Source organism: Astyanax mexicanus, chromosome 11, assembly GCF_023375975.1.
Source record: "Astyanax mexicanus isolate ESR-SI-001 chromosome 11, AstMex3_surface, whole genome shotgun sequence".
Classification (NCBI taxonomy): Eukaryota; Metazoa; Chordata; class Actinopteri; order Characiformes; family Acestrorhamphidae; genus Astyanax; species Astyanax mexicanus.
The window spans coordinates 28,028,179-28,047,326 of NC_064418.1; the positions used below are offsets into that span (position 1 = coordinate 28,028,179).

General features: G+C 37.0%; 1 protein-coding gene across 8 annotated transcripts in view; it reads left to right on the plus strand.

Annotated features, from left to right (window-relative positions):
- Positions 1-19,148, plus strand: part of dgkh (diacylglycerol kinase, eta) — a 106,541-nt gene that overhangs the window by 49,828 nt on the left and 37,565 nt on the right. For 6 of the 8 annotated variants that reach the window (XM_007251703.4, XM_007251705.4, XM_007251702.4 and 3 more), the window contains 2 exons: positions 11,356-11,460; positions 12,908-13,040. In XM_007251703.4, the coding sequence (XP_007251765.1) occupies positions 11,356-11,460; positions 12,908-13,040 (238 nt within the window). Of the gene's footprint in view, positions 1-11,147; positions 11,244-11,355; positions 11,461-12,907; positions 13,041-19,148 lie in introns of those variants that run through there. The other 2 variants (XM_007251707.3, XM_007251709.3) reach the window with 2 other exon arrangements.

A 19,148-nucleotide genomic window follows, 5' to 3' on the forward strand; every position in this document is an offset into this window, starting at 1 on the left:
TGCGGTTAATTGGTTAAATTGAAGACATTAAGGTGAAGGTTCACCAAAAAAACAATTCTAAACACTTCAACCCTAGAACACTAACGTTAAAATGAGTAACACCATCACTAAGGTTGGGTATGCACTGTATGACATTGATAAGGTTTTGGAACCCTTCTTTAAATTTACAACATACAACATCACATAAAATAAAAAGGTACCATGGATGACCCTATGAAAAAGCCGAAAAAGTATTTAAAAGTCCTTTAAAAGTGTGTTCTTTAGTGAATTTGTTTCCTTCATCCAGTCTTTAGTGACCCTCTGATTTTCCAGATCTTTGTCTTGTGAGCTGAGTAGAAACTAGAGGTATAAGAAAATATTAAATATATAAATATAAAAATTGAAGTATTACAATATTATGTTTTGCAATACTGTATTGATTCTCAAATACACACTATCAGTTTTAAATAATTGAATATTTAGATGTAAAGGTTGGTGTCAGACAGTGGTTCATTTTGTGTTGTGTTTAAACCCCTCCCACTAGATAGCGGTGTTGTACGCTGTCTTCAGATCCCACTGCTCTGATTGGATTAAAAGCACTATTCATTTATTCAGCTTTTTTGTTGATACACAGCCCTAGCAGAAACCAAAGATCTGTACAATCTAGGGGTTGCTGAGGACTGGTTTAAGACCCATTATGCTAAAAAAAAACTTTTTTTATCTTTTTTCTTTTGTGCCTTGGTATTCAGCCTGGTCCCAAACAGTCTACACATTTCTACTGCCTGGTTCACACTGCATGACTTTTTGAGTCATCAAGTTGTTATGCTGTATGTCACACCACACGACTAGTTTTGCTGTAATTGGTTTGGCTTTTACACTATGTGACCGATCAGGGTCAAAGAGTCACATTATTTTGCATCTAGGGAAATTGCAGATTCATCTGGCTGCTCTTTATTACAAGAACACACAATAACTAAAGTCTTGCAAGAATTAGCAGTGCCATGCAGAAGATTCTCTCTCTGTGCAAATCCCATTGCCTGTAGGTAGTCAATGCTCTTGACTAACAGTTGCAGAGTGGTCCAGATATCAAACCTCCCAGACGGTTGTCTTTCAGGAATTCACAATACACGTCTGAGTAAGCGCAGAGTGAACGCCAACAATAAAAAAAAAGAAACAGTCTGCAACAATTAGCAATCCAGGCTTAAATCATGTAGAGTTAACTAAGCAAAAACTGTAAAGAAACATCCTTATATTTTATATCTAGTATATCTTACTGTGCATGATCTTTGTATGTGAAGAACCATTTTAAGAGGTCCTTACAGATCCTTAAAGGCCTTCAGATACTGTAAATATGCGAGTTAAGACTATTGTATGTAGAGCTAGTACTAAGGCCCAATCCCATTTCACCCCTTGGCCCTACCACTAACTCCTAGCCCTTCTTTTCAAGTGTAGTTAGCTTTTATTTTATTTTATTTTTCCATTCCGCCTTAAATGCTCCAGCTCCTGCTGTCTGTTGCACCATTTAAGGTGGAACGGGAACATTAGCTAGCTAGCTAGTTACTGAGACAAACCACTAGCGATCTTTTTTTTATGCTTGTTATGAAGAATTCACCATAAATCATTGAAACTACACATTACACTATGGTAATATAGTGCTAGTTACCACTTTTAACAAGGAAAATACTTTTATACGTTTGTTGGTTTGTTCGATCGCTTGTTCCGCCATCTTACCAGTGATTTTCATTTCCCTTGGTTTGAAGTGTGCCTCTGAAAAATCTTTGTATGAAGGGCTAACAAGTCCTGTCCCTTCCCCTAACTTACCCCTTCAGCCTAACAAGAATCAGGGTAGAGCCAAGGGGTAAAATTGGTTTGGGCCTTACTAGCTAATTCTTACTTACTTACTAAAGAACCCTCAAACTACCCCTTTTTACTGTAGATGTAGTGTTGGATTTGGATCATCTTGGGGCCCTTAAAGAGCAGTTGGAGAAGAATTAGAAGCCATTTTAATATTGTTATATAGAGTTTTTATCTCTTCTGATAACTTTTTTTAGAGATCGGTTTATTTGAAAGTTGTACTACAAGTTAAATCCAGCACAGTAATATCCTGTGTCCCTTCAGTGTGGTTTCTCATCTTAAACTTAACTTTTCATTCTGTAATTACAGTATCTGCATGTTGTGCAGTTGAGGTTATGCCCTCTGCTCAGAAAACAAACTGAAATTCAAAGCCGCTCTGTCCTAAAGCACTGCATCAACAAGTAATGGCGTAATTGAATTGAACTGATGTATAAGTTGGTGCATGCCTGCTTGTCTCTTTTCCCTGGCCAAGTTCTGCTCTGCTAATTCTTTTGCTTTAATGACTCTGCTGTCAAATAGCCAAGAGCATTTGTAGCCTGTGGAGGCGGTAGGGAGCAGGCAGTAATGACTTAAGTGAGCACATCTCTGGGAGCATGGTCACTGCTTTCAGCACTGCACAACAGCAGCAGCAGCTGCACAGGAGAGCAGGAAATTAGCCCTGCCAATGAATAACTGTATATCAGAATTTCTCTCTTTAGAGAGAAATCATTTATTCTTTCTTTTTTTAGATTGGGACAATGTTTTAGAGTAAAAAAACTCAAATGTGCTTTATTTAGACTTATATGTATCCTTTTACAAAGGCATAAAACTAATTTGTCTGTTTTGTATCTCCTCCTCAGCTGGCCGTGACATCGTAATTTGGAGAATATGCCTTAAACAGTCTTGTGTATCCCAGCTTGCATTGCAAATACGCTATTATTTATTTATTTATTTATTTGTTTGTTTGTTTGTTTGTTTGTTTGAAAAAGATAGCTCCCTTCTGCCAGGCATTGCTTTGAAAGCTGTCACTGTCAAATGATGTGACAGTAGAGGGAGCTGTTCCATGATATCAGTCCATATTAACAAGTGCCTAACATAGACAGTCTTAATGACTCAAATGTGGTTTGAATAGCTTCTGATGAAGAGGATGAGAGAGAGAGGTGTAAGAAGAGATTGAGCGATACAGAAGATGTGAACGAGCACAGCTCCTTTACTATCTCTCAGAGAGGCTGGTTAATGACCTCTCCCCTAGTATTGTAATAACGAGAAAGAGATGTCTTTCTATTGTTGCGGAAATTTAGTAGAAGAAACAACAGCTGTGAGCTCCAACTCCTACATTAGCTTATGAATTTCAGCCATCGTTATTTGTATTGCGCCACGGTACAGAAAACTCATCACTAGTGTAACTGCAGAGGTTAAAAAGGTAAAAACTCAAAATTTTGCAGGCCACTTGCACTTGTTGCCACAGAGCAGACACTGTGTAGTTCTGCTGATTTGGTACAGTATTTAAACAGTTTGGAATACATTATGTTAGTAAGGCACTGCAGTTTTAGATGATAGATTATATGATTGTTGTGTTATACGCTAGCTATGATATACAGTGACATTGCTGTTTTGGTACCTTTTTACTATGCAACACTTGTTAGAATTCAAAACGTTTAGTGAAAATACAAACTCACCACCCTGTGGTCAATGAACTCCTCAAAAACGCATCAGAGAGGAATAGCTAACAGGTGAATATAATTTAATGTGTGACAGAATTCTTCTCTTCCTCACTGTTCATCACATCATACTTTAAATAATAACACTGCAAAAAATCCAAAGTAAAAGTACACAAAATATTGGTAAATTGAGACGTATATACTTACATTTAGAAGAAAATCTGCCAATTGGGAAATAATCTTTTTTTTAGTAAGATTTCTTACAATGCGCAAAATGAGTGAAGGAAGAATAAATCAAGCAAAAATCTATTTTTTTTTGGCTGAAATTTTAACACAAGAATAAGATTAACTTGACTTATGCCATTTAGTTGAAATTACTTAAAATAAAGTGAGAATTCTAAGTTATATGTATTAAGATCATTATTCCTAAAATAAGCTAAATAATCTAACACTTGATATGACAAAATTTGTCAGAGAAAAAAATAAGATTAAAGAATAAAATTTGATCATTTTACTTGCTGATTTAGTTTTTACTTTCAAACAAAGCCTTAACCTCTTCTTTATATTTTAACCATACATGCTGAAATTTGCTTTAATTTGACTAAACTTAACTTTAAATGAGTATATTTCTAATCCCACCCTATATATTCTGTAGGTTGCATTGCTGCTGGCGATGCTGTTTTGTTATTAAGGGTAATATAGACCCTTATAGAAACTGTATAGAATATTTGTATAGAAACTGTCCTAAATTATATTATAAAGTCACTGCTTTAGTTATAGATCCTGTTATAGTGCTGTTGCTTTTTTTGGTACAGATTATGATATATATACATTTCATTTTTTATTGCCGTTTTTTAATAATAATTATTATAAAAATGCAACTGTTGTACAGCAGATTGTGTTGCAGAAGCATTGTTTTGATCTGTGTTGCTCCACACCACTCCATATCATGCGCTCTGCACTCTTTCCTTCTCCTCCCATTTCTATCTAATCAGCCTCATGAAGCACAAACTGAGGGCAGCGCAAAAGTGCACACACAGATCAGTAACAGTAATGGGAAATTTCATGTACTAGAGAGAATGCATTTGTTTTGGTTACGTAACATTGTGGTTCAGCGTGTCCATAAATGCAGCACTCTTCTAACCAGTGTCACATGCAGGCCCGCAACAGTAATGCGCCATTTATTTCCTGCTCCTGCCAGATGGTTATGGCTGATGGCTTATTTTAAGAAAACACATGAAGCTTCTTCTTGAACTTGTGATTGAGACACTTGTATTATGAGCAGATGGATTTTGTTAGCTGTGTGCTGTTATCTTTATTGCTGGTATAAATTAAATCTATTTCCCAGCTTTCTAGAACAGTGTTGTCCAGTACACTGCAAAAAATCCTTTGGCAAAAACAAGACAAAATATATGCAAATTAAGACAAATATATGTATATTGAGCAAAAGAATCTGCCAATGGGGTAAGCAAAATTTTCTTAGTAAGATTTCTAACAAAAAGCAATGGCAAAGTCTCAAAATGAGTGAAGTAACACCTAAATTAAGCAAAAAAAAGTCACTGTTTTTGGACACAAGAATCAGAATAACTTGATTGCTGCTTGATTGTGCTTATTTTGAGTTAAAATTACTTAAAATAAAGTACAAATTCTAAGTAAGAATAATTCAGATAATTATCCTTAAAATAAGCTGAATAATCTAACTCTTACAATGCTTAGTAAGTCAAAAAGTCTTATCAGAGAAGAAAATAAGAGTAATTGCTAGGGGTGGGAATCTTTTACTATCTCACGATTCGATTCGATTCCGATTTTGGGGGCCACGATTCGATTCAAAATCGATTTTTGATTCAAAACGATTTGAATTATACAAATTTCTGCTTCTGGCTTATGAATCTTATTGAAAAAAAGCCTCCATAATATACACTGGTCCTGGAGCAGGTAATGTGTTACAAAAACAATAAAATGTGCAGGAATGTGGGTCCTCAGTGACAGAGGAATTACTGGGATATCACAATGACGTTTGTCAATGAACAATAAATAAATAATAAATAACACTGCTTTATTACCAGGCTACTAGCGGTGGTGTGTAGGTGACGCTGCTGGGCTGATGTGATGATAGCAGTGGAGCGCTAAAGTTCAGGAGCAGCTGCTGATTAACTAGTTAATTTTAGGCCGTTGTATTTCTTCAGAAAGGGGGCAGGAGGTGGAGAAATTAATTCATATTGTCCATTACTTAATTCCTCTGTGATGGGGAGCTGAAATTAGCTCTGATTAGCTTATTTTATTTTTCTGTTCCGCCTTAAATGCTGCAGCCCGCTGCCACCTGTTGCATTATTTAAGGTGGAACTGGAAAGTTAGCTAGTTAGCTAGCTAACAGTTACTGAAACGAACTACTAGCGATCTTTTTTATGCTTGTTATGAAGCATTCTGCCATAAAACATTAAAACTACACGTTAATCTAAGGTAATATAGTGCTTGTTCTGCCATCTTACCGGTAATTCTCATACACCTACGCTCTGTGTGGGTCTGGAAGATCTCTGTTTGAACAAGCCCTATCCTTTACCCGCCTTAGGGGTGACGGTACGTTTACACACTACGGCGGCGCAGCCAATCGCTTTCTCCGCCTCCCACTTGCCGCTTTGGGCAGTGGGAGGCGGAGCGAAAAACGCTTCGGTAGGGGTAGGGCCAAGGGAAGAAATGGGATTGGACCTTAGAATCGATTTTGGGACATTTTAAATCGATTCTGAATCGTAGTAAATGAGAATCAAGATTCTTATGTGAATCGATTTTTTGGCACACCTCTAGTAATTGCCTTAAATTTAGAAAATTTCACTTGCTAAGATTTTGTTTTTTGCAGTGTACTGTTACTGCAGAGCTACCCTCTTGTGGGCTTTGACTTCATACAACTGTTTGATTAAAGTTCTTGAAGTTCTTGATTGGCTAAGTGGGGTGTTTGAAATGTGTTGGAGATGAAAGCTAGAGGAAGGTATCTCTCCAGGAGGAGACTACTATTAAAGACCACCTCTATAGGAGCAGTTCAGAGCAGATTGACCCTGCAATACCAGCTGTTAAGGCGGATTTAGGACTTGGTCAAAATAAATACAGGGATGTTCCATAAGTTACGTTGTTGTTTTAGTAGGTCATGTGATAATGTTGGTTAGAGTTGGTGTCAGGGGTGTGCCATATCGTATCATACGCGATAATATCGCCAACATTTTGGAATATCGTAACCGATGTTATACCCTGAAGTATTCCCTGAAGCATTTTTGCTGTTTTTATCAAAAGAAAAATTCACACTGTTCTCATTTGTTATTATATATCTACTAGAGACAGATTGTATCTGTCCAGTATCATTTATTTTACTTTAATTCTGCATATATGGAGATATTTGTAGTGCATTATTATTATCATGACATTCTTGATCATTGACTTCTGTTACAAATCTGATCAATTTTTTTGTTGTTTTTACTATCTCAGTTAGGGGTGTGCAATATCATATCGTATACAATAATAAAATTAAATATTATTTACTTGCAGTAGTGTATTCTTGATTTTTTTTTGTAATTCAGTGTTTTGTTATATCGTCAAGAATATTGTTATCGCGAAAATACCATGAAATATCGTGATATTATTTTAGGGCCATATCGCCCACCCTTAGTTGGTGTAATTCATCTTGTTTAACAGAGCAACAAATACTGGTTAAATCTCAGTAAAAATTGAGTTAATGTTTGGATTGGCTATAGATAAAGGACACAAAGATAGTGTTAAGTGTAGCTGTAGTGTATGTGATATTTCATAATATTATATTTATTATGATTGATCTTCACTAGGGGTGTGCCATATTATATCATATCATAGACATAATATTACCAATCTTTTTTAATATTGTATAATAATATATCCTGCAATATCATGCCATATCACTCCCCCCGAATTATCACATCAGGGTACTACTTTTTTGCTTAAAAATAAAAACTGTTCCCATTTTCCAATACATAAAACTCTGGAAAAAATGAGACCACTTAAAAATGATATTTTTCCAAATGTTAAACCTCTGGACTACAATCAAGAGGAAGATGGATGATTACAAGCCATCAAATTTTATCCAAAAGCAGTGTGTAAGACTGGTGGAGGAGAACATGCCAAGATGCATGAAAACTGTGATAAAAAATCAGGGTTATTCCACCAAATATTGATTTCTGAACTCTTAAAACTTTTACAAATATGAACTATATGAAAATATATATATATTTTTGGCATTATTTACATTTTTTGTTTGCATCTTTTTGTTATTTTATCCATTTCTCATTTTCTGCACATAACTGCTCTAAATGACAACATTTTTGTTTGGAATTTGGGAGAAATATGGTCCGTAGTTTATAGAATAAAACAACATTGTCCATTTTACTCTAACATACCTATAAATAGCAAAATTAGAAAAACTAATTCAGAAACTGAAGTGGTATCTTAATTTTTCCAGAGCTGTATCTACTAGAAACAGATTATATCTATCCAGTATCATTTATTTTACTTCAGTCCTGGGTATATGGAGATATTTGGAGTGTGTTATTAGTATCATGACATTCTGGATCGTTTACTTCTGTTACAAACCTGATAAAATTCTTGTATTTTTTAATATCTCAGTTAAGAGTGTTCAATATGTATGAAATAATAAAATTAAATTTTCATTTTGTTGCAGTAGTGTATTTGTATATTTTTTTTAAATTAAGTTTTCCGTCATATCGCCAAGAGTATCGTTATCTTGAAAATACAGTGAATGTCATGATATTATTTTAGGGTCATATCGCCCACCCTAATCTTCACTCATACAGTACAGGCCAAAAGTTTGGCCACACCTTCTCTTTTTCAATGCATTTTCTTTATTTTCATGACTATTTACATTTTGCATGAGTGTTAGGATGATGATTTATGATTTAGTATAATATTTAAAAAGCAAATATTTTTAAAGATTTTTTTGGACATTTTATGCCACCGACATACAATGATAATATAACTGCGTGATATGATAGACAACCTTTTAAGAGAAACATTTTTTAAGAAATGTAAAGATTTAAATATGTTAAGGAATGACATGAGAACAAAATACAATATTTCATGGGTTGTCATGGTATAGATTATGCTATAGACACAGCATTTGTGGTAAAAAAAAAAAACACATTATGGGTGCATGCTGTTGTGATATAGATTATGTTAGAGTAGCACTGCTGTTATGGCATTGATTAGGTTATAAAATACTGCCATTATGGTGTAGAAATAAATTATAGACATACAGCAGTTGTGGTATAGATTATTTTGCAGACCTGCTGCTGTTGTGTTGTACATCGTGTACGCACTGATGTTGTGGCATACATGATGCTGTCATAGACACTCTGCTGTTGTGGTCTATATTGTGTTATAGATACTCGTCTGTTGTGGTATATAATGCGTTATAGACACTGCTGTTGTGATCTATATTGTGTTATCAACACACTGCTGTTGTGATATAGATGATTTTATAGAGGCTGTTTTTGAAATACATATTGTGTTATAGACACTTTGCTGTTCTGGTCTATATTGTGTTATAGACACTCCACTATTGTGATATAGCTGATGTTATAGACACTCTGCTGTTGAGATCTATATTGTGCTATAGACACTCTGCTAATGTGATTTAGCTAATGTTATAAACACTCTGCTGTGTTGGTCTGTAAAGTGTTATGGACACTCTGCTGTTGTGGTATAGAATATGTTATAGATATTCTGTGGATGAAGTATAGGTTATGTTATAGACAGTCTGTTGTGGTTGTATAGGTTATTTTAAATGTTGTTAAAACACTGCTGTTGATGTTATAGACACTGCTGTTGTGGTATATATTGTGTTAGAGACACTGTGGTTGTAATATTGATGATGTTATAGACACTGCTGTTGCGGTATAGATTGTGTTATAGACACTCTGCTGTTGTGATTGAGATGATGTTATAGACTGCTGTTGCGATATAGATTGTGTTATAGACACTCTGCAGTTGTGGTATAGATTGTGTTAAAGACACTCTGCTGTTGTGATTGAGATGATGTTATAGACACTCTGCTGTTGCGGTATAGATTGTGTTATAGACACTCTGCTGTTGTGATTGAGATGATGTTATAGACTGCTGTTGCGGTATAGATTGTGTTATAGACACTCTGCAGTTGTGGTATAGATTGTGTTAAAGACACTCTGCTGTTGTGATTGAGATGATGTTATAGACACTGCTGTTGCGGTATAGATTGTGTTATAGACACTCTGCTGTTGTGGTATAGATTGTGTTAAAGACACTCTGCTGTTGTGGTATAGATTGTGTTAAAGACACTCTGCTGTTGTGGTATGGATTGTGTAATAGACACTCTGCTGTTCTAGTATAGATTGTGTTATAGACACTCTGCTGTTGTGATTGAGATGATGTTATAGACACTCTGCTGTTGTGATTGAGATGATGTTATAGACACTCTACTGTTGTGGTATAGATTGTGCTAAAGACACTTTGCTTGTGATATAGTTGATGTTTTAGACACTGCTGGTTTGGTATAGATTGTGTTAAAGACACTCTGCTGTTTTGTTCTATATTGTGTTATTGATAATCTGCTGTTGCGGTATGGATTGTGTAATAGACACTCTGCTGTTCTAGTATAGATTGTGTTATAGACACTCTGCTGTTGTGATTGAGATGATGTTATAGACACTCTGCTGTTGTGATTGAGATGATGTTATAGACACTCTGCTGTTGTGTTCCATATAGTGTTATGGATACTCTGCTGTTTTGTTCTATATTGTGTTATTGATAATCTGCTGTCTATATTGTGTATTAGACACTCTACTGATGTGATATAGATGTTGTTATAGACACACTGCTGTTGTAATATAGATGATGTTATAGACACTCTGCTGTTGTGGTATAGATAGTGTTATAGACACTCTACTGATGTGATGTAGATGATGTTATAGACACACTGCTGTTGTGATATAGATGATGTTATAGACACTGCTGTTGTGGTATAGATAGTGTTATAGACACTCTACTGATGTGATATAGATGATGTTATAGACACACTGTGGTTGAAGTATAGATTGTGTTACAGACACTCTGCTGTTGTGGTATGGATAGTGTTATAGACACTACTGATGTGATGTAGATGATGTTATAGACACACTGCTGTTGTGATATAGATAGTGTTATAGACACTCTACTGTTGTAGTATAGATTGTGTTACAGACACTCTACTGATGTGATATAGACGATGTTATAGACACTCTGCGTTTGCGGTATAGGTAATGTCATGTTATTGCGGTGTACGGAATGTCCTGTAACTCTGAGAACAGTGTGTAATGGTGATCTCATGCGTGGTCCCCGTGGACGCTGGTGGTGTGGGGTCTGGCGTGGTGCTGCCTGTAAGTGGAAGGGGATGCTGAAGCGGTGTGTGATCAATAAATAATAGGTGTATTAAAAGCACAAGGGTAGTCTGCTCCTGGAGCGCTAGTGCGGAGGCTGCTCCTGTTATGAAACAGGCTTTTAGCATTTTCCGAGGCGCTCCGCCTGTCAGCCTGGATCTCACTCAAGCCGGGCTGGCGGAGTGGCGCTGAGGAGAGAGGGAGCGCGGGGTTGGAGGAGGCGGGAGGGGAGAGGAAGGGGGCGTGGAGGGGGTGTCCTGACTCTCAGCTTTAAGAACAGGGGACTCGTCCTCAGCCTCACTCTGAGATAGGCAGCAAGCCAGCCAGCAAGCAAGCAAGCCAGCAGGTTCATCTGCCTGGATCTTTCTCTCTCTCTCTGTCTTTCTTTCTCTTTTTCTCCTTTCTCTGTTTCTGTCTATTCTCTGTCTCTTACTCTTACGCTTTCTCTCTTCTTGTAGGTAATTACTCCGTTTCGAAGGCTCATCCTGTGCGCGGAGAACAGAAAAGAGATGGAGGACTGGATCAGTTCTTTAAAATCGGTTCAGTCTAGAGAGCATTACGAGGTAAGGAGCGCATGTCTCGCTCTCTCTCTCTTTCTCTCTCTCTATTTGCTGCACATGTCCTGCGTTCTGTCATGCGACGGAGTTGATGTTGAGCTGATGAGGAGCTTGAGTCGTGAACTTGGATGCGGGATATATGTAGTAAAGAGAAGCAAGAGAAGCTTTCAAATGTTTAAATATGTGTTTCAAATGCCTTACTGTTAATGTTACTGTACATCGTATGTTCAAGCTTGTTTGATGTGTGATATTGATATAATTGGTGTGTTTGTGAAGTGCATGATTTTTATATATATATATATATATATATATATATATATGCATTTCTATCAAAAAAAAAACAAAAAAAACAAGCATGCTACAGAATCATCACTGATCATTAGTGGACTTATAATATATAATAATAGATTAATAGCAAGGTCCAATCTGTTATTTCAGCAAACTCAGTGTTACAGTACAGTGCAGTGTGCATGTGTATATGTACAGTATGTGTTCTATACATGTTTCCAATAAGATAATAATTCAATTAATTTACATCTTTCCTCCCCTCGTCATCTTTGCTCCTAAAATGATAAACCTCAAAATCATTAATTCAAAATAATAAAATACGCCAATTAGCCAAATTATTCCATATATGGTTAACGATGTAGTTACGTACCAGTAAATGTGATTCACCCGTATATCATCAAAGCATGCCTTTATCATGACTTCATTTGAAATTTATAGAACATGCATCCTGTCAACAGATGATAATTAGCCTCTGTTAGCGCTTTCCACCAAAAAAAAAAAAATGCTGTTTTCCCTATAAAACAAACTGATGAAGGGGAGGAAAAATAAGAAAAAAAAAAGATTACATAAGCCCTGATGCTCTGCTCTGCAATACCACACCCTGAGCCCCCGCTCTCAGCCTGCACCCCGCACCCACACATCTGCCAAGTGGGGCACAAGCTGTTCTCTCATTTAGTCTTGATAATTAAGGCGCACATCTCAAAGCCACGGTGTCCTCTAAACAAGCTCCTGAGAGCTGGAGCTTCACCTGTGGAGTTTTTTACACGGCTTGATCTGAGAGAGATTGTACTAAAACTGATTCCACTGATGTCTCTAATTGGGGAGGGATATCAAATTTTTAAGAAAAAAAGTGTTAAAAGTCTGTGGTGGCCACAGCTCTTGGGCTCTTGGAGCGAGCGCGCTCAGTGGTGTTGTACTGCACTGTATATGGATCACTGCTCCTCACACTGATGAGGCAGCCGGGTGTGTTTTTTTTTTTTTTGCTTCCAGCAGCCGCATGCACAATCCGCCTGCTGGAAGGATGCCCTAGACTGCAAAAATAAAAAAATAATAAAAAACAATAATAAAGCCATAGCTCGTTATAAAGCCTTCATGTTATAAAGTGCCTTTCTTTCCAGGGGCTCCGAAAAAGTCTGCCAATTTGTCTTAACTTCTCCTTTGCTAGACGGCACAGTTTAATGTGGAACATTTCTCAGGGATGCACAACTGGTATGCCTGCTCCCACGCTCGCCCCACCTTCTGCAACGTCTGCAGGGACAGCCTCTCAGGGGTCACTTCTCATGGCCTCTCGTGTGAAGGTAGGTGCCAAGTCCAAGTCTGTCTGTCTCTTTCTCTCCTTTTTTTTTCCTGTTCTCATATCTCTCTCAGCACTCTGTATGCTAATACCTGTTTAATAATGGATGCCGTATTTCACCCATGCCTCCCTGCTGTGGTTTAGTGCTCGCTGTCCCTCCTGAGCAGAGTGCCCGTTTTCAGTTCAGCCACATACAGTAGGTTGTAGCTGCAGATCCACAGTTGTGGAGCTCAGTGTGAGAGAGAGAGAGAAAGAGGAAGATGCAGTAGAGGCTGGGGTTTGGAGGCGGCATACTGCTGTAAAAGACGATACTGTGTTGTCCTATCTGTTGTCGTATCATAAAAATGATGCATAGTGTGCATACTGTAATGAGCCCAAAAATATATGGACATATATCACATATCAAATATAGGACATTAAATAATATCTAAACACAAATATCTTTAGATGTTGGTCTTTCGATAAGTATTTACCAATACAGATTCAATTATACAGCTCTGGAAAAAAAGAGACCAATACCGTTTCGGAATCAGTTTCTATGATTCTCTGCTATTTATAGTTATATGTTTGAGTAGAATGAACATTGTTTTTTTTTTTTTTTTTTTTGTAGCTCCGTAAACTACAGACAGCATTTCTTCCAAATTCCAAATAAAAATATTGTCATTTAGAGCATTTATTTGCAGAAAATGAGAAATGGCTGAAATAACAAGAGTTCAGGAATCAATATTTGGTGGAAAAACCCTGTTTTTAATCACAGTTTTCATGTATCTTGGCATGTTCTCCTCCACCAGTCTTACACACTGCTTTTGAATAACTTTATGCCACTCCTGGTGCAAAATTTCAATCAGTTCAGCTTGGTTTGATGGCTTGTGATCATCCATCTTCCTCTTGATTATATTCCAGAGGTTTTCAATTTGGTCAAATCAAAGAAACTCATATTTTTTAAGTGGTCTTTTTTTAGAGCTGTATTTTGTCATTATAAAAATTAAAAAAATTAAAAGCGCATTTTACCTTAACTTAACAAGGTCAAAATCATTAAGATGTGCTCCACTGTCCTGTACTAAGCAGAACAGCAGCTGTATTGTTGCTAATCCATGGTCGGCATGCTGCTAACTGCGCTATGTAACTTTGATGAAGTGGGAGGAAAACACTTCTAAGAACTGTGTAATGCTAAATATCCCTAAATAAGACTAATATTTAGAAAATATTTGTAAAATCCTCTATTACTTTGCTGCGTCACTCAGTTTCAATGAAATGTTCTGCATTTCCCAGCTGGGGTGTCTCAAAGCGGGAATTCTCCATCCCGAATGGAGGGGAGCGTGGAAGCAAGAAAGAGCCAATTATCCCATAATGCTGCTTTAATGAGTCATTTTTAATTGAAGCACTTCACTTTTTAGATCAGCACTTTAGAGGTACATTATCCTATTCACACTACTCACACACTCGCCTACTCTGCAGGGAAAACACACATCTAATTATATGATGTCACCCTGTGTGATTGTGTGCTATGTCAAGGCTGGATTTACATTATTGGATTGGTTTTATCACTTTTCCCCGCTGATATTTAATCCAGGATTTTCTGATGATACCAATATCCATTAATGTCAATCTGTCAGTTTGTCAGATGGATTTAATTGGTTTATGGATTGTTTGTTTATTGACAGGATTTGGAAAAGGTTATAAATCATATCAATTTAAGTTCATATTCCCCATAGTTAGTAGAGTTATATATGGTGTACAGTTGTATGCAAATGTTTTAAAGACTTATTTTAGATTTAAATAAATAGTTTGCTGAGTTGTTTAAGTGTCTTTACAGGAAACAAACATTAAAATGTAGCTAATGAGCATTATTTGTTGAATTAACCTAAAAACGAACTAAATAAATAACAGCCTAAAAAGTGGGAGATAATATTTGTAAATCGTAAATTTGTAAAAGTGTTCTATTTTATTTTTCTCTAATTTGTACATCAAGCAAAATAATGTGTATTAAATTAAAATATTTAAATGTAATTTGTACTTTTTCTTTACTTAAAGAATCAAATCCGTAAATCATTAATGACGTCATTTGAACAGGAGTGGGACCATATGACTGTACTGAGAGAAAAGAATACTCTGTGGTGAAAAATAGAATGCGAGTGATAATTAGCAGTGGTGAAGTCTCACAGCTTGTGCGTTTGTGTCACTGTTTGTGCACATATGTGAGGGTGAACTGTACTGTGTGTATTGTCTTGATCCACGGTGCAAGCACCCCAAAGAAGCTGCTGGCAGATTAAAGCCCTCGCCCCCTAAAAATACCCTCACCAGTATCATGCATTATGTTAATGGGCTGAACTCATGTGGAAAGATAGTGCTAATTAGTCTCTGAGATATGCAGATGGTACTTATTAAACACCTCAGCTTGTCAGCGGTTCCTGCAAAACCCCCGGAATAGCATCACGCTCATCCCCATGACCAGTAATCAACAGGGTTTCGTTTTAACTAGGGTCTATTTTTGCTCATGTGGAAACTTATTGCATTCATTAGACACTGGGTAAAAGCCTGTTTAAACACTGCTTCCAACGCTGAAGCACATAAACCTTCGGACCTCATTATTATGATGCCAGTTGGAAATTTACAGGTTTTCCATGCGTACGCCTCGAACGCCGCATTCTAAACCCTTCAGATCATAATGTTCTGGGTTTCGGATGAATCGTTTGGCACCAAAAAAGTGCTCTTTTTAAGAAAATGATTGATTTTGGTGGTGCCATCGATGCCTACGCGATAAAAGCATTAAGTGCCACTTTGCCGAACAACCATAATTCAGCACTAATGAGCTATTCTTACCCAAAACAAAGAAAAATGAAGATTGGTGTGGACTCTGCTGGCCACTCTCCCTGGTGTCTCAGTGGTCTGCAGAACGATAATAATTAAGGGACAATCTGCAGTGTTTCTCAGCGTGCGCCTCACGCAGCAGGTCCTCAAGAGTATTAATTATACCTCAGTGTGAGGAGATGATCTTATTTCAGATGTTGGAACATCTCGTTAATATCACTACAGCTGAACGCTGTTTTTGAGATTCCATTACACTGCTGCCTGAAGGACTCTGCAGAAAACTCTGAATTCTGCACTTAAGGTTTGATTCAGACAAATGAATAATAATATACAATAAAGAATAAAGAATATTTAACACGTTTGATTGCATATTAATCAGGTAGTTATCATGATAAATGGAGTTCAGCTTCCTTGATCTGGACCAAACAAAAAAACAATTATACATTATTATATTTTAGTCCTGGTTTGCACCAGCATTCATTATAATTTAAACAAAATTGACAAGTATAAACACATCCTAACAGCTTGGAAGGATTTTTTTCTTTACATTGACCTTTATTGAAAGTTATATATATTTTTCCTTTCTCTCGTAAAGTTGCCCTTTTGGCAGCAGTACCAATAGTAAGTAACCAGTTCATGCATACTGTGAATACCACAAAAAACCTTGTGTCTCCATTTCTGTAAATCTGGCAGTTTTTCTTAACTTTTTCTCAAAATTGCAGGGTTAATGGACCAATAGGAATGCTGCAAAAAGACACTCAAAAGGAAGTGGTCTAGCGGACAAAGGGATTGTCACCATAATCCAAGGGCGTGCCCTCTTTGGGTGGGATAGTATTGGTGTTGTCTCCTCACATCCCTCCTATTGTAATGCTGGTCAGCACAGGCATCTGCTAGCTGATATATCGGAGCTGGGCATACGGCACTTTCCTTTGAGCGTGTTGGCTACTCAGTGATGCTGCGTTGGTGCAGTTAAAGAAGAGGTAGTGGCTGGCTTCACATGTATTGAAGTCATGTGCTAATGTGCCATGTGCTTTCCTAATGTGTAGGGGAAGTTCATATGAGCAGGGATTGGGAAATTGGCCCTCCAAATAGTGTGAAAATGAGCTAAAAGTTAGAAATAATTTATTAAAACTTGAAATAAAAAGACTTGGAATAAAATATTTTTAGATTGGCTTCCATTAAAAAGTTAAGACGGTTTTTGTTCTCTACTGTAAACATGTGTTGACTGCAGCTGTGTTCTGTAATGTATACCGTGGTTGCAGAACCTTGTGTTCTGCCTGTGTCAAGACTGAACATTCTGTAGCAATGTGTTTTTCTAGCAAACTCTGCAGCCCTGTGTCCCGTGACCTTAAGCATTAAGGAGTTTGTTGAGGATCCTTTGAAGCAGTGTGAGAAAGGCCAGTACGTAGGAAGCTCTGAGTGGCTGAAGAGGTTGGAGAGTTGAGAGCGATAATTGCTGCTTATATTTCCCTTCGATTTCCTGCACCAGCCGATCAATAAAGATTGATGTGCGACCTGGGTCCCAACAAAAGAGGCAGACTCTGTATTTCTCACTGTCTAATTTGACAGAGACATCCTGTCCATTAGCCGCGCATTGCGTACAGTCTTGCGTTCCCTCAACATTACGGAACGGTCCGTAAATGGTTTGCTAACAGCTCCGAGAATGACATTAGTCTTATCGATCGGAGCGTTGTTTTCAGAGCGGTGGAGAATATTTGGGGAGAGGATGAGCTCGGATTGCAGTGGAAGTGCAGAGCAGCAGAGGGATGAAACGCTGCTTATTGCTGGTGCGGCTTTGCTAAGAGGAAGCGTTCTGTGGCTTCACATTAGAAACGGCAGTTTCAGTGGATGTGCCTCATCTATTATTGAGAGAGAGAGCCGAGCAGAGAGTGAAATCTCTTGGCACACTCTGTATGTTCCACATGGTGCGCTTGCTTTTCCGCAGACACTCCCACACACCTGCCCTGCTTTGGTCTTGAATCAGTCAAGAAAGAGAAAACAATATGAAACCTTTTTGTGGTGGAGCTGCTCTGAAACTGACAGGGAAAGGTTAGAGTGAGGGCATGATTAGCAGTGTCATCACAAATCTGCCTGATCCAGCAGGTCACGGGAGGACCAGCAGCTTGCTGTTGTTGCTGATGTGAAACAGGCTTTTGAAAAAAAAAGTCAGTAGATTTGATTAATGATCGCAAGCCATCAAACCAAGCTGAACTGCTTGAGTTTTTGCACCAGGAGTTGCATAAGGTTATCCAAAAGCAGTGTATAAGACTGGTGGAGGAGAACATGCCAAGATGCATGAAATCTGGGATTAAAAACAGGGTTATTCCACCAAACATTGATTTCTGAACTCTTAAAACTTTATGAATATGAACTTGAGGTTAGGTTGAATTATTTGAGGTCTGAAAGCTCTGCAACTATTTTGGTATTTCAGTCATTTCTCATTTTCTGTAAATAAATGCTCTAAATGACAATATTTTCATTTGGAATTTGGGAGAAATGTTGTTCGTGGTTTATAGAATAGCAAAATCAGAGACACTGATTCAGAAACTGAAGTGGTCTCTTTAATTTTTTCCAGAGCTATACATTGTCACAGAAATTATAGTCATAAGTGATGGTATTGTCATTTTTAAGCCAGTTTATATATATATATATAAATATATATGAGTGATAAAATTGTAGCACAGTAATGCACGTACATCCTTTTAAAAATATACCAAATGCTTCTAATTATTAATGTTCAGACATTGGAATTGTAATATATAAAATGTAAATAAAGTATTCAAAAAATACAGTAAACACTTTTTAAACAATGTTGACATACAAGCTTATTGATATAAATGGGATCTCCTTACTTAGTAAACACTGAGGGTGTAACGGTATGTGTATTCTTTACAAACCATCACAGTACAGGGTCACGCAAAACTGCCATTTTTATTTATTTATTTTATTTTTATGTTTCCCTTTTTATGTTTTAATGTATCCCTTGTTTCTATGAGCCGTGAATTTTGTGTACTGTTACACCCCTAGCAACCACAGTTTGTGGTTGATAAGTAAAAATGACAGATGTCATGTCCGTATATTGTAGAGCAAATCAGTAACAATTATCGTGACAGGTTAAATTTTTCTAATAAATAAAATACAGTACGTTAGTTAGTTAATAGTTTAATGCTAAAAGTAAGGTATGTATTGATGTATAAAGCTAGTTTAATGTTATATTTGTCCTCTGTATGCTTTAAGATGTCTCCACTCAGCTCTGCTTCTTTCTTTAATGGTTAATCAGTCAGTTACTGAAACCAGTATG